This window comes from Uranotaenia lowii, chromosome 3, assembly GCF_029784155.1.
Source record: "Uranotaenia lowii strain MFRU-FL chromosome 3, ASM2978415v1, whole genome shotgun sequence".
NCBI classification, from domain to species: Eukaryota; Metazoa; Arthropoda; class Insecta; order Diptera; family Culicidae; genus Uranotaenia; species Uranotaenia lowii.
The window spans coordinates 71,553,055-71,580,105 of record NC_073693.1 but is presented as its reverse complement, the minus strand read 5'-3'; the positions used below and the strand labels follow the sequence as shown (position 1 = coordinate 71,580,105).

The following is a 27,051-nucleotide window of genomic DNA, read 5'->3' as shown; positions in this document are numbered from 1 at the left end:
TAATCTTCTACCTTTTCCTTCTGGTACATCAGGAAGATCAGAAGTAAAAATATTGTATAAAATTGGCCCAAGTATACTACCCTGAGGGACACCAGCTCTAATAGGTGTCCTTTCAGAGCATGAATTTTGATAGCTTACTTGTAAGGTTCGGCTAGTCAAATAATTTTGTATAATTTTGGTGAGATATACGGGAAAATCATATCGAGCTAATTTAGCTACTAAACCTTTGTGCCAAACACTGTCAAAAGCTTTTTCAATATCAAGAAGAGCAACACCAGTTGAACAATCTTCAGATTTGTTAGCGTTAATCATGTCAGTTACACTCAAAAGTTGATGTGTAGTAGAATGTCCATGAAGAAAACCAAATTGTTCATCAGGGAAAATAGAATTCTGATTAATGTGAATCATCATTCTATTCAAAATAACTCTTTCGAATAGTTTACTCAAAGAAGGAAGCAAACTAATTGGTCGATAACTTGAAGGCTCTGAAGCACTTTTTTCAGGTTTCAAAATTGGAGTTACTTTGGCATTTTTCCATTTATTTGGAAAATAAGCCAAGTGAAAACATTAATTGAAGATTTTAACTTTTAAGACTTTAATTTCCAAAATGGCTTTGAGTAGGGTTTTATGTCCTCTACAGCTTTTGCAAAATTTTCATTACGAATAAAGTTTAAACGACGTTTGATTTTTTTTGAAGGTCGCAATAAATAAATTTCAATTCATTATTCAAAATTGGATATCGTTAGCTGTGAAAGCCTATAAAAAGGCTCTGCTCCAGTGGTGCACTCTCAGCAAAACTAGGTGAAAAATTTCACCTGTCTACACAGTTGGAACGTGCTTCTAATTAATCAGTCTAATCCGTGGGGCCCTAATCATCGATATGACCGCAGCCACTAGTTGCTTGTTGCTGAAAGGACTATGTCAATGGCGAATTCAAAAGTAGCCGATCACGGTGTAGACCCAGTTTTGTGCTTTTAGGGCATCGTTAGCCGCGTTTTGGAGAGCTCTAGCTAGTCTGGTGGATTTTAAAAGTAGGTAATACAATCAAAGAGTGTGAACCTCACTTACTTACTTAGTTGGAATAACTAGCGGTCAGTGACGCCTTTCGATGGCGTCGCGTCGCGACTTTGCCATTCTCCTCGAGTTGCAACGTTTTGTTAGTGCTCCCTTATCTTAAGTCACTGCTCAGGGGGCTTCAATAAACAACAGACACCCCCATTTTTGAAAGGTTTTATTACGATGTGTTCAATTGCCAATCGATGCATGCTTACGATGTTTTTTTTTTATTTTGGATCACATTTTGTCCTTTGTCGAACGCAAGCTTAACACCCTTCAGGGATTTGGCACCTTTAGCAAGGCAATTGACATGCCTTGTTGGTAAAGGTAGTAAGTACCTTTTTGAGTACGATGCTCTAAGTTGTTTATACCTAGTGACTGTATTCACGCATTGATTAATTAAATTTGAGAATGAAACTGACCAAGAAGAGTCACGTGATATTGTTGTTAGAGTGGTTCCTCGGCATGTTGTTCAAACCTCGGTGGTTTTAGAAAACCTCAAAGACACATTCCACCATGACGTGAAATCGCTTTTCCGGACTTTTCTGAACTGTTATCATTCTAGAAGTCAACAAATTTATTTGAAAATGAAAAAAAAAATTATAGCAAACGGTCGTAAATTAAATTTCCTTTAAAATGAATATAATTTGATCATTAAAAAAATTTAAGTTGTTTTTGTTATTTGTTTATTTTCATCAACAGATCACATATTGATCCAAATGATAGGTTAAAAATTAAAGACAAACTACAATTACACGAAATTTACCCTATACTATACTTAAAGCTTAAGGATTCTTCTTCGGAATAATTCCCTCGAAACGTCAAAATCAAAATGGTCGGAGAAGCGGTTAAACGTCCTTATTGCCCCAATTAGCGCTGTATTAGCTCCGTAGTTATTCTGTCGGAGAGGAGCAAAGAGCTGAAGATTACGATTCCTCAAGCCACGGGATCGCACGCTGAGTTGGAGTGCTTCTAGCAGTGCAGGGCAGTCGATTCTAGACGAAAGCAGATCGGCAACAATAGAGGCCCGTGTTGCGGTCCGGCGGGCCTGCAGCGTGTCGATGTCGATAAGGCGGCAGCGGCTTTCGTAGCTGGGGAGTCGGAACGGGTTGTTTTTGTTATGATCGATTACTTTTGTGACGTGAATTCACGCTAGAATAAGCTTGCCAGATTGTCCGGTTTTATCCGGGTTTGCCCGTATATTTGATGCAAAATTTCGAGAAAGTCCGGTCCGGCCCGGTTGCCCGGATATCGTAAAAAAGGCCGGATATTGCCCGAATTTTTTCACAATTTTTAAAAGAAACCAAAAAAAAAATCAAAGTTTTTGAGTAAGTTTCAGCAAAATCGATTAACGGTATGGACATTTTCAACGGTTGTTCCAAATAATTTCGCTGATTTACTTTTATAAACCTATAAATATTTAAGTGTTTCAAAAAGTTTTTGGAAGTCTGAAATTACATTAATAAAATATTAATTTAATTTTTTTTGCATTTTTTCTTTGCTTTTATATATAAAAACACCTAAATTTTGCTCGGTAATTGCCCGGTTTTTGGATTTGAACAATTGAAATCCATGCCATGCCATGAATTTGTTCAAATATGTCAATCGTTAGAGCATAATATAAACTCCTTGCCAAATTTAAAAGCAATAGTAAACCCTCATTTTTTGTGAAATAGTTTTCCAAAATGAATGTTATGGGCAATGTTGACATTGAAAATTAAAAATTTCCTGTGCAAATTAAGGTCATGACCAATGTTGTACAAACAAGGTGATGAACAAACACGCACACTATTACAGAACTCGTTAATCAAAAAGTAAACAGCAGTTGGCAATGATTTTTTTTCTCTGGTTTTCGCTGGTACATCAATGATGTTTGTTTGAAAATGCAACTGACATCGCCACCTGAGATGTGTATACAGGTTGGGTCATGACCACTGCTTAGTTACTTTTCACATTATATTATGTGTATAGCACCAAACCGAATAGCGACAGTAGGACTAGCGACGCTTATTTACTAGCGAGATTTCTGTCATTCACAGGTTTGTTTTTCTTTTTTCAGTCCAGTAAGCGTTTTCTATGTAGTACTCGAACATTGTTTATGTTATGTGTGTTCAATGGAAGTTAGTCGAAACAGGTTGAAATAGGTCGAAACAAGTAGGAATGGATTTTGACAGTTGGTAATCTGTCTCTTTTCAATTGACTTCGACCGATTTCAACCAGGTCGTCCGTTGAACATACTGACACCAATACTAATGCGTGTTTTGTGCGTTTTGCACACGAATTTCTAGACAGACCGAAACAGATCACGCGAAAATTCAGACGCGTACGTAACGGGCTAGAAAACAAGCTTATATGCATGAAATCCTTAAATGTATTGAAATAAAAAATTTCGTAATATTAAATGAGACTGAACAAGCGATTATGGGACAATCTGAATTTATTGCAGAGTTCCGCGACATTTTGGCGGTTTGCTTTTTGTGGACGTGTTCACATTAGTAGACCATCTTGGTCTTAGCCGTCCGCAAACAAAAGATGAATAACCAAAATTGCGTGGACTTGTTTCAAACGCATTCGTTAGGTAAAACCATTAAATTTCTTATAAATAAGATAACTTTATGACAAGTTTTTATTTCATTCATTCCCCCCGGGGCAAGTGCAAACGTCTTTTACCGCACAGCACAGGAATAATTGCAGGAAGAGCTAGCGCAGCGACAATCGACTCGAAACACACAGAACCGACTGCCGACTGAATCTAAACATCCAGAGCACTTGACGAAAATGAAATGGCGAGAACGAAACAAAAACTTGCTCTCTGTCTGACACACACGCTGCATGTGTGTTAGTGTGGTAGAAATGAATCCTGCTTTCGAGCTGGATCGGTTTCGACTAGTTTCGATCGATTTCAACTTGCTCCGTTGAACAACGACCAGACCTGTTTCGACCAAAACATGAGCCCGTTGAACAACGACCACTTGACAGAAACTAGTCGAAACCAATCGCTACTTACGATTGAACGCAGCTGTTATTTACTGTACGTTTTCCTTAGGGCAACAATCGCATGCTCCAGGTTTCCTGGGAAACTTGCGGTGCGTCGTTATTATTTTCAACGTCGCGACGTATGCGACGTGTCGCTAGTAGGCAAAGCTGCTATGATTGCGCTCATATTTTGGATTTTTTCTGCATGCATAATACCTACATTGATTTGATAAATGGTTCATCAACTTGTTTATTTTAGTATTTTCACCACCGATTTCATCTTCAGCAAACGTGCACCGACAGAGTTTAACGATCACTATCATTTTGGCGTTACACTTCCTGAAAATTCATCTGTGTCTATTTCAGTTCATTCGAGAGATCATTGAAAATTTCAAATCTGAAACATCAACTGACAAATTTTAAAATGAAATTTTCACAACATCAACATCGGTGGTGGGGCTGCTTGGAGTTCTTGTCAATTTTTTTCGGTGGACAAATCCTCCTTTATCAGATTAGTTCTTGAAACTGAAGTTTAGATTGTTTATTTCTAAGTAATATTTTTTTAGGGATGTGCCAGGATGACGCAGCCATGGATGTTCTGTGCAGTAACCTGTTTGCAGTTGAAGGATCACGAGATGCCGATGTGGCAGTCGCATTTCATGTACATAGTATGTGTGGTATGGTTTTCCAGTTGAACATAAAATAACAAAATATATATTTTAAACCACCAGGTAAATTTGCTAATGCCTTCGATCCTCCCAGGCCGGAAAAAATATCATAGGATGAAGCAGAAAATTCCGAATAGTACAGCAATAATCCGATTTAGTTCCTGATCTCCCCGAAGAAGTGCGATCATCGGAGCTCTGTGTAGTTAATTCCGGCAACAAACCAGACCCCCCAAGTAACAATTTTAGCTTTATTATGGTCAGCAAAATATCGTTTGGACTATCGCATTAATCTTCATAAAAAGCTAAAGCGCATTCTATAACATCAGCTGGACTCTAATAAAGCCAAAATCAGGCTATTTGGCCCTACCCTAGAAACGTCATCAAGACATATAATTGTTAGTTATCAATGTTGGTCACCAAAGCTTTTAAAAAGCTATTATAAAACATGTTAGAAATTTTTGTTTTTTTCGGTTCTGTCAGTTCTCGGAGTTTTTTTTTTATTTTTTCCAGCAACCATAATTGCATTATTCAGATATGATCTGGTAAAATTAATAGCTAAAAAAACCAATGTTTTAACCATATATTGAGCTTCTTTGTAAAGATTTTAGGTAAAATGTAAATGTAAAGATTTTAGGTAAAATGTATATGAAATAGTATCTTAAAATAAATGCGCCTCGTCAAATCTGATGGTCAATCATGATGGAATTGATGGAAAAAGGCCTGAAAAATTTTTTTCCAATGCTTGCATTGTGAATCTATCAACATGGCGTCATTTTGTGCCCTTCGATTTTGCAACCAACATGGCGTGAGTCAATTCATAGTTTTATTATGGTTTAATGATGACCCCAAAAAAAGCTACCATTTGACGTTTCTCTCCCAAGCCAACCAATTACACGCTAAGGTTGAGTTCCTCATTTCTGAGTTGTCAATTATTAGTACAGTAAATGAGGACAGACTTTTTGAATGAAAAGGGATTGGTTTTGAATGACCCGTGAAATAAATCATGAGTTGAAGTCAAATTTCGTTGTCTGACGCCATCTTGAAATCCAAGATGGCGGCTTCCTCTGAACTTTAAAATGGTGTAAATGACTTGAAATCGCATGAAACCCCAACAAAATGGGTATCGGGTGAAAGGGCTAAACGAGTAGAAGTTGAATTTCGCTATCAGACGCCATCTTGAAATCCAAGATGGCGGCATCCGCTCAACTTTTAATGCTTAGTGCTGACAAAAAGTCGCATTAAACCACCACTATACGGGTATTGGGTGAAAGGGCTAAACTAGAAGTCGATTTTTCTCTTTCCGGCGCCATCTTGAAATCCAAGATGGCAGCTTCCACTGAATTTTAAATACTGTTAATCAATGAAAATCGCTTGAACACAACTTTTTTCACGTAATACTATATTAAAACTACTATTTTAAGACAATTTGATCATTTTAAATCACTTTTATTATTTTTTCATTATGTTTCTAATGCATTTAGCACTTTTCTTGTTTTGTTTATAGTTTTTGTTTTTTTTTTTGCCATTTATGTAATTCTATTATTCCTATCATGCTATTATGTTTAAATTGTATTGGTCTTATTCTTGCGAAAACTATAAGGTTATGTTGTTTCTGTTAACCGTCTGATTTAGGCACATGTGCCAAATTCGATGTTGCCAAAATCGAATGTTGCCAAAAACGAACGGGGTCTGTATTGTGGTGGTTTTTGTGGGATTTTCAGTCACTTACAAATTTTCAGAGAAACGCGAAAACAGATATTTGACTTCTATCATTTAGCCTTAGCACCCAATACAATATATTTGGGAGTTTCATGCTGTTTTCATTCATTTACAGTATTTTTAAGTTCGGCTGAAGCCACCATCTTGGATTTCAAGATAGCGTCAGAATGCAAAAATAAACTTTTTATAGCTTATCCCAATTGACAAACACCCATATTTTGGAGGTTTCATGCGATATTCAATGATTTAGAGCATTTTTAAAGTTTATAGAAAGCTGCCATCTTGGATTTCAAGATGGCGTAAGATAGCAATATTCGACTTCTACTCGTGAAGCCCTTCCACCCAATACCACCTGGGTTTCATGTCATTTTAAGTCATTTACTACATTTTAAAGTTTAGCGGAAGCCGCCATCTTGGATTTCAAGATGGCGTCAGATAGCGAAATTCAACTTCTACCGGTTGATTTCTTTCAACTTATACCCCTATAATATAGGTTTAATGCGATTTTCAGTCATTTACAGTATTTGCAAGTTGAGTGGTAGCCGCCATCTTGGATTTAAGATGGCGACGGGCAACGAAATTTGACTTCTACTCTTATTCTACTCTCTTATTACTTTCAACTAATAACCATATTGTGAAGGTTTCACGATATTTTCAGTAATTTACAGCTTTGAAAATAAAAGCGGAAGCCGCCATCTTGAATTAATGATGGCGTCAAGCAACAATTTTTTTTCCTACTATTTGGGCCCTTTCACTCAATACTCATATTGTAAAGATATTCATACCACTTTCGGTGATTTCAAGTTTTCAAAGATGTATTTTTTTAATTTTAACTCAAAACCAACACGCATAACTTACCAAAAATGTGTAAAAATGGGAGTTCCAATTCAAATATGTGCTATCTAATCTGAGCGTGTCCTGTTTTGACATCTTGATCGAGAACTGTCACTAAGTTTTATGGCGGTTTAATAATCAGGCACTGAGTGCTATTATAGAACATGCAAAAGAAAGCTTGCAGCAAACTTCTAGGTTTGTGTTTTATTATAGTTTAAAAAAAGCATTCACAACTCTTTCAAAATAACTAAAACAGCATGTTTAATAAAAGTTTTATTAGCGTTTTCAAAACCATCTGAAAACATATGGTCGAAAAAAAATTATAAGCATTCTGCATGACCATAATAAAACCGCCATAAAACGAGCTGCACAAAAAAATGCCATAATTAAACCATGATAAAACTTCCTAATGCTAGTTGGCATAATCTGTGTTACTTGGGCCTTTATAGGTCATCGGTAGCATTAGCTAAGACTGTAAAATGAGCTGAAAACCAATTCATTGAATCCGGAAGCTGTTTTTGATACCAGTTGGTTGTAATGTGTTATAGTGGAACTGTAAAAGTATTGTTTTGAAAATAAATGTTAAACATGTAAAACATAATAAACAAATGCAAAATAAAAAAAAATCTCATTCATCTGTAAAGCTTAGTCCCCAATATCGACAGATGCGTTTGTATCACTGCCAGACTGGTTTGAAAAAAAAAAAAATTTAAAACACACAATATCAGTTCGATGACATTTATACGAATGATTTTTTCCTCTTTCACTTTCACTAAGATTCTCATGAGAATGATCAAATCAAGTGTTCGTTCTCAGTGAGGGCAGTTAACGAATGAGTGTGGAAAGAACAGAAAAAAATAATTTTCGAACGTGATGAAGTGTGGATTTTATGAATGGACCTCTCGTTTATTTATCATGAACTGCGGTAAATTTCTGTGTGACTGAGGTATTTTCTTAATGTTAGGTGTTGCCAGCTAAATGAATATGAAATTTTTCAAGACTGGTTATGGGTTCATTTGATCCTTCGAGCCAAAAATATACATATATATTTCTTCTGAATGAATGTTGATCATTGCTAATCTCGAAATTATTAATATTTATCCAATGACTTATATTTATCGAATGATTTCCTGATAAAAAGGACTCAAAAAAGTGCTTTTATCTGAAAATTAGAAAATTGCGCCTGCAAGTATGCAATGAATATAGGGTAGTAGACATATTTTAAGAATTCTGTTTATCTGACACTTATAAACTATGCCAAAAAAGTTAATGAAACTTTCATCTTTAGATTTTGCATCATTTTTGCCAAAGCATAAAACACCCTAAATGAAGGATCAAGTCTCCTTTGATAAAAGATCAGGTACCATCAACTGGGGCAACATGCAACAATTTTCAACTTCAATAGCTTCTAAAAAACTTATGTTCACAGTTAATCGTATCCTTTATGCATCAAAAGTTTTAAGGATGCTGGGACATCAAATTGGCGTAGTTAAAAAAAATATTGGTTTCTTCAGTTATTTTTTATTTTCAAAAAACATGCGATTTTCACCCTTCTTAGAAAATGGGGTAACTTGCAACAAACTTTGTTTTTAATGAAAAATCTTATGAACACGTACGAAAATTCATAATTTTTAATATATTTGCGATGTCTTAAAGACCATTACGCATGACAACACCAATTGCAGTAGTTTTTGGGTCTGTAAAAACAAATTTTCACATTTTTTTTTTAAATTAAGGATGCTGCATACATTTAGGGGTTAAATAATACTACGAAAAATTCTAAAAGCTGAAATCATAAAAATAAATGTTTGGATTAATGAAATTTAAATGTTTACAAACGCGTGATTCAAAACATTTATATTCCAACACTTGGAAACGAGATTTACAAGGTATTTCTTTGATTTGCATTTTGTTGCATTTAACCCCAGACACCTAACTGAATATTAAAAATATTCATTTAAAAAAATGGGGGAATTGTCCAAAAAATATTTTTACACCAACAATGTTGGTATAATATGAGGAAACCTGTAAAAAGTTTGTAGGTTATTTTATCAAGCCGATCCGTCATTCTGGGTAAAGTTTTTTTCAGCATAAAAAAATGTTAAAATTTGTACATTTATTGCTCGATTTTTAAACTTTTACATTAAAATAAAAAACTTAAAACAACTAGCTTAAGATGCGAGAAATTATGTCATAATCATTTTGTTATCATTAAAAGATAACTTTATTACAATACATTAAATTAAAAATTGATTCAATGTAGTGTTATATAAATGTTGCATTGAACCCCGCTGTTGCATGATGCCCCGTTTGACGGTATCCTTTAACTTTCAAAATATTACAATTTTTTTAGTTCCACGAAAACGCTTTTAGTTCATCTCCTGGTTCATGTATCGATCTAAATTTTGCAGCAAATATACTTGAAATTACATGCTGTCAGAAAATGCAAAAGACGATAATCAGCAATTGTTTTTCAAAATGATATATTATGAAAATAAGAAAAAAAAAGTCTAGTATCCCCATTCTCCCCTATATTTTTATTTTAAATTTTCTTAACAATTTTGGTATCTTTTATTTAGAAAAAATGGGCTTTTAAGATGCATTCTGTAAAAATCGGAGCTTGCAATGAAAATTAAACTAAGAAATTTAAAATTGGAGATTATTTGAAAGTTTTAATAAGCAATGAACAGGTTTCAACCGTTCATTTTGAAGCTTTTAATTTTTGTTTTAAAATCAGTTTCAACAGGGAATTATAAACACCAACGAAAAAAAAATTAAAATATAATTTTAAATATTTTATATCAGAAAACATGTCGGCAACAATAATCGAAACTGTCCACGTTGACATCTTGGGCAGGGGGTAGGGTTTTGCCAAATGTCCCAAAGGTAATTTAACACTTAAATGCTTAAGTCTTTTTAAACTTCTAAAAAGGATCAAGATATGTGGATCCATCAAACGTAGAGCCAAACCGATCTATAATAACTTAAAAATAGTGTTATGTTCGAAACAACTTTGCAAGTATTTATTGAACATACCAAATTGATATAAAAATGGTTAAATTATGTTTTCCTCAAGATATGTATATTAGATTAGGACTCATAACTTGATGACTCCATTTTAATATTTCCGAATGACTTCTGAACGATTCTAGAACGACTAACCTTTTTGATCCGTCTAGACGGGCGGGTCCGATCGGAAAACATTCTAAATTTCGCAATTTGACCATTATCGGGCCTGCGTACGCAGAACGCTTGTCAATCTCGACCGGTCAACTTTAGCTGGAAAGAACGATTTTAAAAACCTCCCTTCTTGTAACCTACACTTTCAATGTGGGTACTGTAGCTGCTAAAACGTTACGAAACTGCGACAAGCACTCAAAACGGCCACGCCGGTCGATATGATTAATGGCCTGTTCCGTGGCCGGGCATTTTGTCGAACAAACTCGGTAACCAGCACATTTCTTGAGAATCTTGTCACTACTCGCCTGAATGAATGGTGTGATAAAACACTGCTAACAAATCTCTTTGGACTATGATTTGGTGAGGGTTTTCATATGGACGTTGGGTCGATCTCATCCTAACACACCACGCCTTGCTTGAAAGAGTTCTGTTTCGGTTTAGTTTATGATTTTTTTTTTTGGCATTGCTTCTATCGGGAATGTTTGTTTTGACAAAACAATGTCTCATTGTGGGTGGTTAGCTAACGTCCAGTATTTAGGTACGATAAGTAGGTAACTATCTATCTTACAAAGTGTGAACATTTTATTAATCTATTTTGTTAAGATGTATGTCAACGTTCGGGTTGATTTATATCTTAGTACCCGTTCGAAAAATACAACGGTGTATAACTTACACCGACTTGATCCTCTTGGCCAGTTAGTATGAGCTTTAATAGTCCAACATAATAATTCAAACCCGATACAAAAGTGTCAAGAGCAAGTGTCACTGACCAATGCCACATGTTTGCTATTATATTGTGTATCTACCATACACTTGTCCGTCAGCCATACTAAATACGCCACTATTTATACTAAGTAAGTCGTCTAAGGTCGATGCATTATTGCTGTAGCCCTAGTAAGTAAGTATGGACTGAGACAATGAAATGTGCAACATCAGCTACGTATAGTATAGTCTCGATCGGGACCCGATTATTCATCGGGTACATTTAGTGTGATGTCATCGGAATTGAATAATTTCTCGGGCCCACAACAAAACTGTCTTGAAACATCTGGATAGCAGATTATTTTTGCTCCATCTCAAATTTGGAAATACATATGTACAGTATTGGACAATACAACTGCAACCATTTCAAGACTTCATTAAATTGACGAAAAAGATCATTCAAAATATTGTTTGGCATAATGTAAGAGTAGGTTAAGATAAGGGTATATAAGTAAATTAATTTTCGGCATATCGGTGAAATGTATATTCTTGGAGAAAGAATATCAGAATTGAAAATTAATGAAGATGAATAGAAAAGTTAGGATAAAATTTACAGATGTAGAAAGAGCGACAGAGCGAGGAAAACTTATTAACGTTCACCATACTTTACGTTGTCACATCTCATTATTGAGGAGAAGTAGGAACAGGATAGAGTTAGCACTACCTTAACCTATCCAATGAAATATGGTTGATCCGAACTTACATCTGGTGAACATGTCCTCTCCAACCTACCCTTACTTTATGTGAAAGATGTTTTGAATAGCATATTCCAACAATTTAATATAGTTGTAAAAATTGTTGCAGTTGTGTTGTCCAATACTGTATATATTTTCGCTCTCTTTTGAAAAGCTAACAAGCATTACCTAAAATTGATCCACTTGGCCAGAGCGAAAAACTTCTTAATCCATGATTCTAGCTCCAATGTTCATGGGATTGTTGGTTTCTGGACCACATATGGTAAGATAATTTTGCGAGTTGCACTTCCGACGAACATCGTGTTGGTGGTCATGGGATGTCGCCTTAGAAGATCATCTTCGTCTGCATGTTCTCCAGTATAGGATAGATTTTCGGATAGAATAGATCGAGTGCGGTGAAAGTGACTGTTATGAACTCTCGGCGTTGAGTTATCTAGTTGGAGGGATTGAAGCTTTTCAAGGAAATGTGGATAATTTGAAAAAATTCCGTGAATAAGCCAGTTGTGAACATGAGGTATTTTGAAGATGTGTAGTGAAAAATATCGACCTTGATTTAGTCTCTCCAGTTAATACGGGTTCCTGCACTACGGATGGCGAAATTAAAATAAAAACACCTTAACATTATTTCGTTCGGCCCCTACTAAAGAGAACATGTTCAGTTTTCTCACTGATTTTTTTTTCTCTTTTTTTAATACAAAATTAAGGAAAGGTTCGATCCGATCTTAGTGCCTCGATTTATTTGAAAATAAGCCCGGATGTTGCCCGTGTTTATTCACATTATTTGCAAATCTAACAAAAAACTTAAATTAACAACAAAAAAATGCATTTTTCCAAGGTGCGCAAGACTTAAGAAATGATTTAGAATAAATTGGAGGCGCTGATTCCAAATATGCAATAAGTTTTTTTTTTATCTGGCAGTTGTTGTTTTCGAAATAATTTTGAAAAAGAGAAAAAATCATTTAATCAATTTGTTCAAACTGTGAAGATTACAAAGATTTCAAAATTGATGGTTTTAATTCAATGTTCAACTTTCCCAAAGATAGCGACTAATTTTGACTTATCATAAAAAGTTATAGAAGTTTTCTTACTGTTTTTTTATATTGCAAAAAAACGATAATTTTGATGAAACTTCTAAGAAATTGTAACCATAATTTTTTGCCTTAGATATTTCTTAAACCATAAATCCATTCGTTTTTTAGTGTTCAAACAAGTTTTTAAATTAATTAAAATCATGAATGTAATATGTTATATGAAGTTGGACTTCGATTATTTGTTATGCCTATTCTTGAGCGTCATTTGTTGCTAACATAGAAGGAAGCTAAGTATATCATGCAAAAAGTTATAACCATTTCAAAACTAAATTTCAGGATAATAAATAGATTCAAAATCAGTTTTTGTTTTACACGCAGGTTTGTTAGTTGGTTGGTTTTCAATGATCGGTTTTACTCAAAATGGATCAATTTGACAAAATTTTCACAGGCCATATAACTAAAACAAGAGCTGATAGAAAAAATCTGGCTGATGAGTCGAATTCAGGACGCCAAAGTCTTCCAAAAACAGTTTTTAAAAAATCAGGCGCCAAAATGTTGAGCCCTAGTATAGTTTTTGCGTTTAAAACTATTTATTTTAGCAATACTTATTAAAATAAACAATAACAATTCCTTCGAACGTTAAAATACGATTCAAAAATTGGTTTAGAAATAGTTACAGATGTTGCCGGGATATAGTTATATCGTGTTCACATGTGCAAAATTTTACGACGATCTGTTCATTCATTTTTTAGATGGCGTCAAATGAAAAAGTTCATTGAACGAACATTTCGATTACAGAAGTGGTCAAAAAATGTTGATTTTTCTGGCTGGTTCATCCAACGCGCAAAAAAAAAGTTGGGACTTCATATCAGAATAAGAAGCTCTCCACCGATAAAAAATACGATGATCAAATCGTGAGCAAAACTGAGTAATTTACAATGGTTTAAAACTAAATTAAAAGCAAAAAACTTGGCAAAAATTATTAATTATTTTTTTAAGACTATGGGTGCAAAATGATAGTAAAAAGAAGAAATAAATTATTTTTTTACAATTTTTTCTATAATTGCCAAAATAAATTTTGAACCTAATACTTAAAAACTGATTTTTTTAAAATATATTTGAATATGTTTGTTAAAATTAAGTAAGGGCTTCAAAACTCCTCCAGATTATTTGAATAAATATTAATGCTAGTGTTTTATGTCAAATTCGCATATATATATCGAAGGTTACTATGATTGATTTATTCTGTATAAATACTTCCATATTTTGATGTTTGAATTTGACAGCGTTAGACTCAAAACTATCTTATCCAAAATATAGCAACAACTAGCAGCTAATTTACATATTGTGAATTTTGATAAAAAATTTAGAAACGTCGCTAGTGAACTGACAACAAAACGCAGACTTCCGTCAATCTAGTACTTCACTTTCCTTTGTCGGAAGTCGAAAGTCCGGACTTCCGAAGTAAAATTTAGTGCTGGCGCTATTATATATAATTTTGTTGAGACTTTCATCTATCCTACGGTAAATAATTTACCACGGCGATAGTCAGCGAAAAATTCCCCGGAGTATAAACAGAGATAATTTAATTATTTTTTTTTTTTGTCAAAGAATTAAGGTTCTTAACTAAGTGAAACTATATTAATGCTTTGTTTCATTGCTTGAAGTTGAGAAAAAATTATCTTATTTATTTATTGTTTTGTTAAAGTCGTCGAAAAAAATATATACTTCTATTAACGCGCCTGCACTTAATTTTACTTCGGAAATCAGGACTTCCGACTTCCGACGATTGTCGGAAGTCTGTGTGGTTTGGGTTGTTGCTGACTTGAAAATTAGACTTTTTCCAGCTTTTTGGGGACTTGAACGACTGTTTAGCGGGGATGAATTTTCGAAAAATTTCGCAGAGAGTAATATACGAAGTATTATGATTTTCTCACTTGAAGCCCGCGCGGAAGGAAGAAATGAGAAAATTATTTCAAAATTTACAAACATGGCGGACTTCCTATCAAATCCTATTTCAACCGACTTCAGACAACTGTTTATTCAATTGTAACAACGATTCGCAAAACCATTGTTAACGTCCTAAGTCATCATAGAATTCGGGTCAAATTTAGTTTTTGTTCCCTAAAATAAGTCCAGATTGTTTGTTACACTCTCAGCCACATATCTATAATTTTTATGAAAGTAAAAAAAATATTATTCTTTAAAAAACCACTTAAATTCTAGTCAATATATTCCTAACATGGTAATTGTATTTTTCAATCCTTAATAAAGGCTCATTATTGCAATCAAATACCTTTTACCAGTACCACGTGCTTTGAACAGTAGAAGGAAAAAAACCCGCCAAAAACTTCGCTATGAATTTTTAAATCGCTAGCAGGCTTTGATAAGCTATTCAGTACACGTGAACACGATGGTCGTTTCTAACGCCCAGCCCATGGTGATGGTGAAAATAACCCCGCCAAAGGAAACGAAAAACGGTTGGCAAAATGGGTGCCATGACTTTTGATTCGTGTGAATAAAAACTAAAGTTGTATGGGAGGGTCCCTTTTCTTAGCTGGGAGGGGCTCAAAACTATTACTAAAACCTTACCATGGTCCAAACACATAACTGTACCAAATTTCAGGCTGATCGGTTAAGCGGTGTGGATTTGTATAAGGTGCATACAAACAAACATATATAGTCCAACTCATCTTTATATATTAAGAAGAAAGAAGATGGCATTTAGCCTATCCACATGGGGATTCAACAAATCAAGCATAAATGTACAATTGTTATCTGTTGTATGTTCATCCATACATTAATTAAAATATCTTACATATTTCAATGGATGGAACGAAAAAGTTTTCATCCATATCACTATAGTCACACTGTTAACGTTCGGTTTGAAATAAGATGGAGTGTGGATAATGTTGGGTTCAATCGCAGACACCAGATACCCAGACTGATCAGAGGCGGTTGAGCCCATACAACTTCAAATCGCCCAAAATCATACGCCATCAGACGGGGCATCGTGAAACCATTGCACACTGGTACAGAACATCAATCTAGCGGAACTAAATTAATAGCGCCCAGGGATGAAAATATAGACTTTTGATGTCTTCGACAACATTGCATAATTTTACAAGGCGCATACTTTGAAATAAAATACAGAGTCGAGGGGTCCACCAATAGCATGATAAAAATGCTAACTTTTTTGTAAAGCATTTCAGAGCTTTGGTTTCTTGTACAAAGTTGTTTATCTTAACAAAATACATAACTTTGCTTAATAAGTCAAAGTTCTACAATTTCATTCTAAGGAGTTACAATGAAACTAAGAAAAAAAACCTTGAAAAAACAGTTTTTTAATCTAAAACGTTGTAGGTAAGACAAAACAATTTTCAATCTTCGAAACAAAGTTGAAAAATGTTAAGTTCTACAATCGTTCAGTACATTATGATGTGTTTTGAAATTGCTGAAGCGCTGTAGAAAGCATTTATTGTAATATATTCACGATTTTCAAAGAAAAGTTTATCGAATTGCGCAAATTTTCGCACCATCAGCCAATGTGGATTTTATTTTTGGTGTTAAGAGAAATCATTACCATATAAAACGAGCGTGGAACTCGGTGGAACTTGTAATAATTTTTGAATTGAAAATCTAGTATTTCGTTCACAAATATCACTTTTTTTAAACACTTTATTAGTTTCTTAGTTTCTTTGATGCATGCAATTAACTTGCAGAATTGAAGAATAAGAAATAATTAGATGATTTAACCGGTTTTCCGATTCAAATTTATCAATAGAATCTGTTCTAGTACATCATTATATAAATGATATCTGTGCCAACACGTGAAAGTGATTTAACTCCACAAGTAAACTAGCTTTCAGCTTTCAGTAGCTGGTAGCAGGCCAATTTTGGCTCTATTTAACGAAAAAAAAAAACACTTTTGAGATAATAAGTTTTCGTTGGATTACAAACTCAATTTGAGTAAAGGATTTATGATCATTTTGAAACCAGATCTGTCAACACGTTGATATATATCATTACTCCTGACCAATTTGCTTCGGTAAAAACAATTGTTTAAAAAACCTGATATTTGTGAACAAAATACTAGATTTTCAATCTTAAATTAGCTTCGAGTTCCACCGAGTTCCACGCTAGTTTTATATGGAAATGATTCCTCTTAACACCAAAAAATAAAATCCACATTGGCTGATGGTGCGGAAATTTGCACAATTCGATAAACTTATCTTTGAAAATCGTTAATATATTACAATAAATGCTTTCTACAGCGCTTCAGCAATTTCAAAACACATCATAATGTACTGAACGATTGTAGAACTTAACATTTTTCAACTTTGTTTCGAAGATTGAAAATTGTTTTGTCTTACCTACAACGTTTTAGATTAAAAAAACTGTTTTTTCAAGGTTTTTTTTCTTAGTTTCATTGTAACTCCTTAGAATGAAATTGTAGAACTTTGACTTATTAAGCAAAGTTATGTATTTTGTTAAGATAAACAACTTTGTACAAGAAACCAAAGCTCTGAAATGCTTTACAAAAAAGTTAGCATTTTTATCATGCTATTGGTGGACCCCTCGACTCTGTATTTTATTTCAAAGTATGCGCCTTGTAAAATTATGCAATGTTGTCGAAGACATCAAAAGTCTATATTTTCATCCCTGGGCGCTATTAATTTAGTTCCGCTAGATTGATGTTCTGTACCAGTGTGCATTGTGCTTCATCAAGAAAAAAAAACACTTGATAATTTACAAGTCAAATGAAAATGATTCAAATGAATTCGATCTAAAATATTTTCATTTTGGTTTGTGTCTTCAATGTTAAATTGTTGACTCTTTTTTTTCTGTATCATATTTATTTATTTTATTTACATAGTATTCCGTCTCACGACATAACTTGACGAACATAATTCCTAAAATTCACTCGGTCCATGGCAACCGTTCTCCAATTTCTCGGGCACCCCACGTTCGCCAGATCATTTCTGTATCATAATAAGAGATGAATGTTGTTCAAACAATGATTGTTGATTGATTTAGATGAAAAAATACAAACGCAAGGTTATATCGGTCCTTAGTTGAGAGGCAATTAATTTTAGGATTAAGTTTAGATTTCGAAATTTATCCTGCAGAGTGACAGTATGAAAATTATAATGTTCATAATAAATAATTAATCGAATTCTGAATTGTTCTTCTTAATCTGAATGGTTGATTTATAATTTACTACGACAAAAAAAATCAACTTTATATAACTTCTTGAAAAACTAGTATTCTGATTTATCTTACCTGTTTTTTGGCTCATACCTATAGATAGATTTGAGGAGCGAAATAACTTATCTACATTATCGTTGGATTGATTAGAACTTGTTTAGACAATTTTCAGGAAAAAAAACTAAAAAACAGAATAGTAAATGTTAAGATTGTATTGATAAGCTGTCTTATTCTATTTACTACTGGAAGTGCTGAGTTCTGATTGTTTCACTAAAAAATATAAATTTATGGAAAAATAATCTTAGAAACGACCGTGTTTGTCGCCCGGTTATTTTTCCCTGCTCATTTGTACAAACCCAACAAGTGTGCGTGAGAAATGTCAAAAACAACAGTAATGGCCTTTTTGGCATAATCCTGGACTTGGGGAAAATTAATGTAAAAAGCGACCATTTTTCAGACTATTTTTCCCATCTAACTCCGTACACGAGAGCAAGTGTGCGTTAGAAATGTCAACTTGAAAATCTTTAATTTTGAAAAAAAATTGTTGTAAAACAAGTTCAAATATCCACAGAATTTGAAACATTTTAATTGATTCAAAGTTAAAACCACAGTCCGAAAGCTTCCTTAACCGCCGCGCTGCCCAGTAAATAGCAATAATTTCGCTGTAACTAAAATTATTTATCGAATTCAATGCTTTTCCACATCACTGTGGAAACTTTGTCGTAGCATGGAATGCCAAATATCGTATGGCTGTGTGAGTGAATTCATTTATGGCGTTTTTTTTTTGATTCTGGATTTGGCTCTGGAACCGTCAGAATAAAAAAGCAAGTTTCGGGTTTCGAGTTATTCCATACGTAGGTGTGCGTGAGAACGAGCGCAATGTTTACATGCAGCTGTCATTTTGTTCTCCCTTCTGGATTTCTTCATTCGGTTCTTCACATCCGGATTGCCGTTTTTCGTGTCCGGATAGCACTGGACTGCAGATAGTACGATTTTGCTTGGCTGAGAGGTTCAAAATCGCGGCAATAATCATTTGCCCGTTCATTATTTCAACTGTTTTGTTTTCAGCCAAAAACAGCTGTTTAATGTTTTGACAACAACGTTGAGAGTATTGGTGAACTTTTCGCAAAACTGACTTTTTTCTCTTTTTCGAGCGAACCTAGGTTGCCTCTCGAGCAATAAATGAGCACGATGACAGCAGTTAGAGCGAACCTAGGTTGCCTCTAGTTTGCCTCCAGGTGAAAAAAATACGGTATTAGTGTTTTGATTTTGATGTGACGAATTCGCGTTCATTTTTTTATACCCATTGATAAAACCACGTATGATATTCAAAAATTTAACTAAATAGAAAAATAACTGAACAACAGATCAGGAAAAGCTAAGCTGTTCTCATTAAACAGACTCGGATGGTTGAGATTGTTTGTCATATTCATCATATTTCAACCAACGCACTTTGTTAAAAATTGTACTAAATTTGCGGGAAAATGTTTACAAGATGCATCATCTCCAAATATTGTTTCAAAAACTGCCTCGTCCAGTGGGCGGTAAAATGGCTCATTTAATATCCAAAATTAGTTCGTTATTTTGAAAAGCAGACATTTCTCGAATGTGACTAAGTTTTTTATCGAAAAGAAAGTTTCAGGATTTATTCGAGAAAAAAATGAATAAAAATCTGACACTGATTTTTCGTTGTAGATGGTGACTTGATAGTATGTATATTTCGTAGTTGCGTTTTTCATAAGTTTCTTCTGTGAACTACACATTGCTTTTCAAATTTTGTAAATATCACCTTTACTTTTGTTTTATTTATTTGCAATATACAATCAGTGGAATTTTTTTTGTGTCGTTGCAATATTTTTTGGGATACCTGAATTTACCCTTGACGGAGGTTCCGGGGGTAAACGAAATCTTGCAGATGAAAATGATCTTCATAAATAAAGCAATTGTTAGGCAGCTAAGGCAGCTTTTCATTTCCGCAGTTCTTCTTGTGAATTGTGAATGTGTGATTTTCAACCGCATCGGAGATTTTTGAAAATGATTATTTTTCAAACAGAACGCAGTAAGGAAGTGTAGCGGACAATCATCAATACTCATCCAACTTAAACCGTTGAAAAATCATCGCTTTAGTCGTAAATGATGGCCACTCCTAAATGTTTACTGATGAACTCAAACATCAAACAAAGCGTCGTGCAATATTGCAAGTGTTAATTGGATTTATTTTAATTGATCAAAATTGAGTTATGAATTTCTTCACACATCGTTTCAAATGAGTTTCCTTATGTCAAACCACCAATTCATCATAAATTACCGGGCTTGTGATATAGCTCAGTTGGCTAGTCTGTTGTCTCCTGAGCTGATGTCCGCGAGTTCGAGCCCAAGAGCAACCATCGAACACAGTTGTACCGGATAAGTTTTTCAATAACGATCCGCCAACTGCACCGTTAATAAAGTCGCGAATGCCATAAAGATTGTAAAACGACTATAATCGAAATAAAAAAAAACAAAAAAAATCATAAATTACGGAAGAAATTCAAACGTTTCGTTAAGATGGAAGAACGTTTATGGTTGAATTCTAACCACATTTGGTAATGCGCTCTAATTAAAAATGGTCCCTTTTTCTATCAAAAGTAGGTAACCAAAAACGACCGTGTTCATCGCTAGATGTAAAAAAAAACAAATAACACAATGCAAATGTGTGTGTGATATATCAAGGGCGTTTCCATATGCACACAAAATAAGTTATGTTTGTGTAAGATTTTTCCGTTTGTGTATGTGGCCGTTGGTTTCACGATAACCTGTAGATTGCACTGCGGAACAAGCACCAAAATCAGCCTTTAGTGGTCACAGGTTTCCAACCTCTGTGTGATGGGTGTAGTGAATATTGGTAATGGATTATGATATATAAAACAAATATAGAATTGTAAAGCAAAATATGTGATGATTTTATCTGTTTAACTGATACAAATCATCACATATTTTGCTTTACAATTCTATATTTGTTTTATATATCATAATCCATTACCTATATTCACTACAATGGGGATTACTTAAAATGAAATATTTTTAAATGTGGTATTTATATTTTTTCTAGAAATCATCTTTTTTGGATACTGCCCATCATTCCAATAGCAATAGCTCGTGAGTAGATTTTTATAAGCAACATCACAAAAAGAGCACAAAAAATAATTTTTCGTATTCTAGAGAACATTTTTGGGATCGGCGAATATGAGGAGGGACCTTGCGGCCGATGGAAACCCGGTGATGTAGATTTGCGTTCGTTCGACTTGATCCGGGAATTCCATCTGGATCAGCTGGAATCTAGCGGACGGCACGTTTACCAGGTGGAGGGAACCAATTCGCTTCAAACCGCCTACCGGCTGGAGAATGAAGCCAATTTGACTATGCGCTCGATCGATGCTTTCCCAAGGGGATTGCCGCATCAATTTTCCCTGGAATGTACGTATAGGGCTGATAGTGAGCCGGTGTCCTCATGGCATCTGTTTGAAGTTACTAACGAGCATCATGAGAGTCAACTGGCGGTAACGATGAATCCCGGACGGCAAACTGTGGAAATTGGTCTGCCAAGTACCGAAGGGGAGCTGCAAGTGATCGAGTACCATCATGCTTCCGTAAGATTTGGTTGATGATTTAAAAATACTTTTCAAATATTGATTGCACATCATGATTACAGCTCTTCGACGACCGGTGGCATAAAATTATGCTCGGGGTTACCAATGACTATCTGAACCTGTGGGTTGATTGTAAACCGGTGCGGGACGTTGAGGGGAATGTGAACGCTCCATTGGAACCACGGGGTAGATTCGATACAGCCAACGGGTATGTCTCAATCTCTCGGTATGCTGAAACCTCGGTCATGGAACCGGAATCACCATCCATCGATCTTCAGTGGATGGTGATGAACTGTGACCCAACAAGACCGGCTCGAGGTAATTGTGATGAGCTTCCGCTGTATGATGTGGCTCACGTTACCAATACTCTTCCTTCGGGGCCGGCACCACAGGCCGAATGTAATACCATTTGTCCGGCTGGATACAATGGAACAGATGTAAGTTGACATTGGTTCATTAAGGTTCTCTTATCTAACGCGACTTTTGTTTCAGGGAATACCAGGCATGCCTGGGGTGCCAGGACTTAAAGGTAGCAAAGGTGAAGCCGGAGCCAATGGACGACGAGTAAGTTCAAAAATATTTCTTTATTTTGAGGTATGTTCTAACATTCGTTATGGATAATCTAGGGTCCACCAGGTCCTCGAGGATTGGAAGGTCCTCCAGGCATCTCCATCAAAGGTGAACGAGGAGAGCCAGGCAGCCCAGGTTTGAAGGGAGAACCAGGAGTCGCAGCAGCTGCTGGAGTAGCCGTAGCTGGCCCCCATGGATTACCCGGTCCTCAAGGATTGCCTGGGGTACCAGGTATTGGCGTAAGAGGAGAAAAGGTAAGCAATGTTTGTTAATAGGATGATGGAAGAGTAGAAGTGAACTTACAAAATCTAATTTTAAAGGGAGAACGAGGTGCGGATGGATTTCCTGGTATCAAAGGTGAATCGGTACAAGGACAACCAGGTCAACGGGGTTTACCAGGATCACCTGGTTCGCCAGGTATTGGAATTCGTGGAGAAAAGGTAACTTGGAATATTGGTTCAACTCTTAATCTATACGTGTTGACTAATACTCTTCGATTGCAGGGCGAGCGAGGTGACACAGGTCTTCCAGGTCGCGATGGCATTTCTATTCCAGGGGCTCCAGGTTCCAAGGGAGAAAAGGGAGAACCAGTTTGTTAATCGGATTTTCTATTTTGTAACTCGAAATCAAATACATCTGATTTTTTCAGGGACAAATGCTTCAATCTGCTGGACTGCGAGGCGAACGGGGGGAAAAAGGAGACACGGGACCTCGAGGTTTCACCGGCATTCAAGGACTCCCGGGTGCTCCTGGACCGGTCGGCCCACCAGGTCCTCCTGGATCTCCAGCTTCTGAAACTAGCTATGCCACCGGTAACCTCGGTCTTGCGATCCCTGGTCCACGAGGAACACCTGGCACACCTGGACAACCAGGACCACCTGGGCCTCCGGGTCCACCTGGTCCTCCATCCGAAGTAGTGTCCTCGGGTGGCGGTAGACATTTCGAAAACTATCTATCATACGGTCACCGAGGTCCAGTTGGCTATACGGGACTTCCCGGCGAACGAGGTGCTCCAGGTGATCGTGGACCGGAAGGTGGAGTTGGCTTACCTGGTCCTCCGGGAATAGATGGAAACCCGGGATTGCAGGGACCTCCGGGAGTAACGGGACAGCCAGGCCTTCCAGGTAATATTTTGAAACTCTATAAAACTATTTTAACTTATATTTAAATTTTCTATGAAGGACTGCCTGGTCAGCCGGGAAGAAGCTACACGGAGTCCGAAGTTCGGGATATTTGTGCTGCCGTTTTGAGAGATCATTTGACGGAACTGACTGAAGGGTTGATTGGGCCTCCTGGACCACCGGGCGTTTCGCGTGCTGGTAAGCCCGGGGTGCCTGGAAATCCGGGACCCAAGGGTGATCGTGGCTATCCTGGACCTATCGGTAAGTGGAATAGTATTCAAGTATTCAAGCTCCAATCGTCCGTCCGTCGTTTTTTGTTTTCTAGGTGAAAGAGGATACCCGGGAGAGCCAGGAACACCAGGCTTGCCAGGATCCCCTGGAGAACGAGGTGAACCGGGTTTGGAAGGTCGTCCCGGAAACGATGGGTTCGGAAGAGATGGATCACCCGGTAAGAATTTTTTACTTGTCATTTTTGTAAAATAATTTCATGAATGATTTTTTCCATTAGGTCCACAAGGTCCCGAAGGCCCACCGGGTCGGGAAATCCAGGGTCCACCAGGTCGCCAAGGGGAACGCGGTGAAGCCGGCAAACCAGGCATCCCGGGTCTCCGAGGCCCACCGGGTGTTCCAGGTGCATGCCCTAATGATTGCTTTATGGCTGCGGCAGCTGCCGCCCAGAGTCTCCGCACCAATCAACAAACCAAGGGTCCTTCCTATTAGCTTTGATTGGATATAGTGAAACAGCTAGTTATCAGCCACCTATTTATAACGCCTAGTTACAAATTAGTTCTGATCTGAAATTAAGGCTGCCGGATCGTTCACAAATGCCTTTACGAAAGGGAGTGTTCATAGCTTGTCAGGTTTTGCTAGGTAGTATTTCGTCGATAGAATTGTGATTTTCTGTCCGAAAAAAATTCTTTATTTTTCAATCTGCCGGAAAAGAAAATTTTTCCAAATTTTTTAAACATTTCAATATTTTTAACAACAAAAATCGATAATGTAATTTGTCATTATTCTATATGAATATAAAGACTCCTCTGCTTGAAAATTAACCTTTTGAATTTTTTAATCATATGTGTTTAATATAAAAATTACATAAATAGGTTTCTGATTGACCAATTAAATCCACTGTAAATTTCAGCCACCGATCTCTAGAACTTCACGGATCAGCGCCTTCCCCTCGATAGTTGTTGTCGACCATCATAGTCTAACTATAGGAAATTGCTCAACACACACGCCTAGGATATTGTTTTAATTACTTAATTATCACCCTTCGGTTTGATTTCCTAGCACGACGACGACGACGAGGCAACCAGATAATTACAATTTTGGAAGCGACAAGTCAGCAGCAGCACATAAATATAATTTAAAATTAAACAATCAACAGAAGTGGACCTTCGTCAACAGTCAACGGAAAAGTACCGAAAAAATTCGAGACTCCTCGTACGCAGTTTATGCCGCGCAGATCGGAATTTATGGGTCTGACTTTTGAATCGAACCGAACGACCCTTTGCGAGATCATCCAATTTGGAGGGCTCGTTCGCATTGAAATTTATGAGGTTAGGTACATAATTCTTGTTTCGGACGGAAGATTGTGGCCGATGCTGGCTGCCTCTAACTATGTTGGGGTATTCCAACCTCCTCAAAGGGTAAATTCTGCGATGAATCAACCATTTATGCATGAACGTTAGGGTGACACTGGAAGTATGAAAAAAGCTCTCCAATTTCGAAAACCATATACATATGTATATGAAAAGTGCAAAATTTCATTTAAATCGAACTTGATTTAGGGGTGCTCAAATAAGCCAAAAAAAAATTACAAAAATAACAAAAATACAAAAATTACAAAAATTACAAAAATTACAAAAATTACAAAAATTACAAAAATTACAAAAATTACAAAAATTACAAAAATTACAAAAATTACAAAAATTACAAAAATTACAAAAATTACAAAAATTAGAAAAATTACAAAAACTACAAAAATTACAAAAATTACAAAAATTTCTAAAATTACAAAAATTACGAAAATGACAAAAATTACAAAATCTACAAAAATTCTAAAAATTAAAAAACAACAAAAATGACAAAAATGACAAAAATGACAAAAATGACAAAAATGACAAAAATGTTAAAAATGACAAAAATGACAAAAATGACAAAAATGACAAAAATGACAAAAATGACAAAAATGACAAAAATGACAAAAATGACAAAAATGACAAAAATGACAAAAATGACAAAAATGACAAAAATGACAAAAATGACAAAAATGACAAAAATGACAAAAATGACAAAAATGACAAAAACGACAAAAATGACAATAATAACAAAAATGACAAAAATGACAAAAATGACAACAATGACAAAAATGACAAAAATGACAAAAATGACAAAAATGACAAAAATGACAAAAATGACAAAAATGACAAAAATGACAAAAATGACAAAAATGACAAAAATGACAAAAATGACAAAAATGACAAAAATGACAAAAATGACAAAAATGACAAAAATTACAAAAATTACAAAAATTACAAAAATGACAAAAATGACAAAAATGAAAAAAATGACAAAAATGACAAAAATGACAAAAATGACAAAAATGACAAAAATGACAAAAATGACAAAAATGACAAAAATAACAAAAATGACAAAAATGACAAAAATGACAAAAATGACAGAAATGGCTTAAACGACAAAAAAAAAATACAAAAATGAAAAAAATAGAAAAAAATTAAATTTACAACAAAAAATGCTTGAATGACATCCACAAATCAAGCCCGATTGAACTTTAACTAAGCACATTTTGATTATTTTTGGGCCAATCTACAAAATCTTTATGGTCAGTTGTTGGAATTCAACATGATTTTTTTTGCTGCCACTCTAATGTAGGTTTATACAAGTTCTTGGATCTCTGCACGCTAGTTGACATCGCTAACGTGCTACAAAGTTCTTTAGCGAGCCCAATATAGTTTTTTCGTTCAAACTGATTTTTTCCTCCTCAAGTTGAAACCTGTTCTCATTATCAAATTCGAGAATCCTTTATGTCGTAACTTATTTTTTTTTTTTTCAAATGAATCATTCTACTGGATTATAGGCGCAATCAGCTTGAAGAACTTTTCATGTAGTATCTTAGATCGTTCCTATATAAATGGGAGGCTGGACTTGGAACAAAAAAAAACACATCCACCAACGAAGCATATTTAGAACCACCACTAGGACTTGATAGCGTCTGGCCCTCTGAAGTCAACCAGCAGCAACAGCTTGACTCCAGCCATTACTTGAAGGGAGTATGCAGGTCATTCTCTGTACTATCAGATCATCATCGGTGAACATGGGAATATGTCGGTGGTGACCGAAGGAAATAAACATCCAGCTGACTGACTGACTTAGTATGGCTAAAGGCCGTTTGTAATGAAAGAATTACAACTCTACGCGACGCGACCTGCTACGAGAGTAGCAATTTATTTATTGGTCTGGGTTATTTAATGTGTTACCTGTGGCTGGCGGCTGGACTGGACTACACTGGACAGGACTGGAGCTAAGTCAATGCAGAGTTTCTTTTCCAAAGGTTATTGGGACAAGTAATTTCAAGTCAA

The 27,051-nt window shown here is 35.6% G+C and overlaps 1 protein-coding gene across 1 annotated transcript; it reads left to right on the top strand.

Moving 5' to 3' along the window:
* Window positions 1–12,207: 12,207 nt before the first annotated feature.
* On the top strand, window positions 12,208–24,464 carry LOC129755338 (collagen alpha-1(IX) chain-like). The gene is made up of 12 exons (XM_055751773.1): window positions 12,208–12,404; window positions 21,221–21,267; window positions 21,331–21,758; window positions 21,821–22,195; window positions 22,251–22,322; window positions 22,385–22,582; window positions 22,649–22,768; window positions 22,832–22,918; window positions 22,978–23,452; window positions 23,510–23,710; window positions 23,775–23,897; window positions 23,958–24,464. The coding sequence occupies exons 1-12, from the start codon at window positions 12,400–12,402 to the stop codon at window positions 24,167–24,169; spliced, it is 2,343 nt and encodes a 780-aa protein (XP_055607748.1). The 5' UTR covers window positions 12,208–12,399; the 3' UTR covers window positions 24,170–24,464.
* Window positions 24,465–27,051: the final 2,587 nt, after the last annotated feature.

Coding starts and splice junctions, on each gene's coding strand:
- LOC129755338 (XM_055751773.1), top strand. Junction 21,759..21,820: donor TCGAGTACCATCATGCTTCC/GTAAGATTTGGT, acceptor TCATGATTACAG/CTCTTCGACGACCGGTGGCA. Junction 22,196..22,250: donor CTGGATACAATGGAACAGAT/GTAAGTTGACAT, acceptor CTTTTGTTTCAG/GGAATACCAGGCATGCCTGG.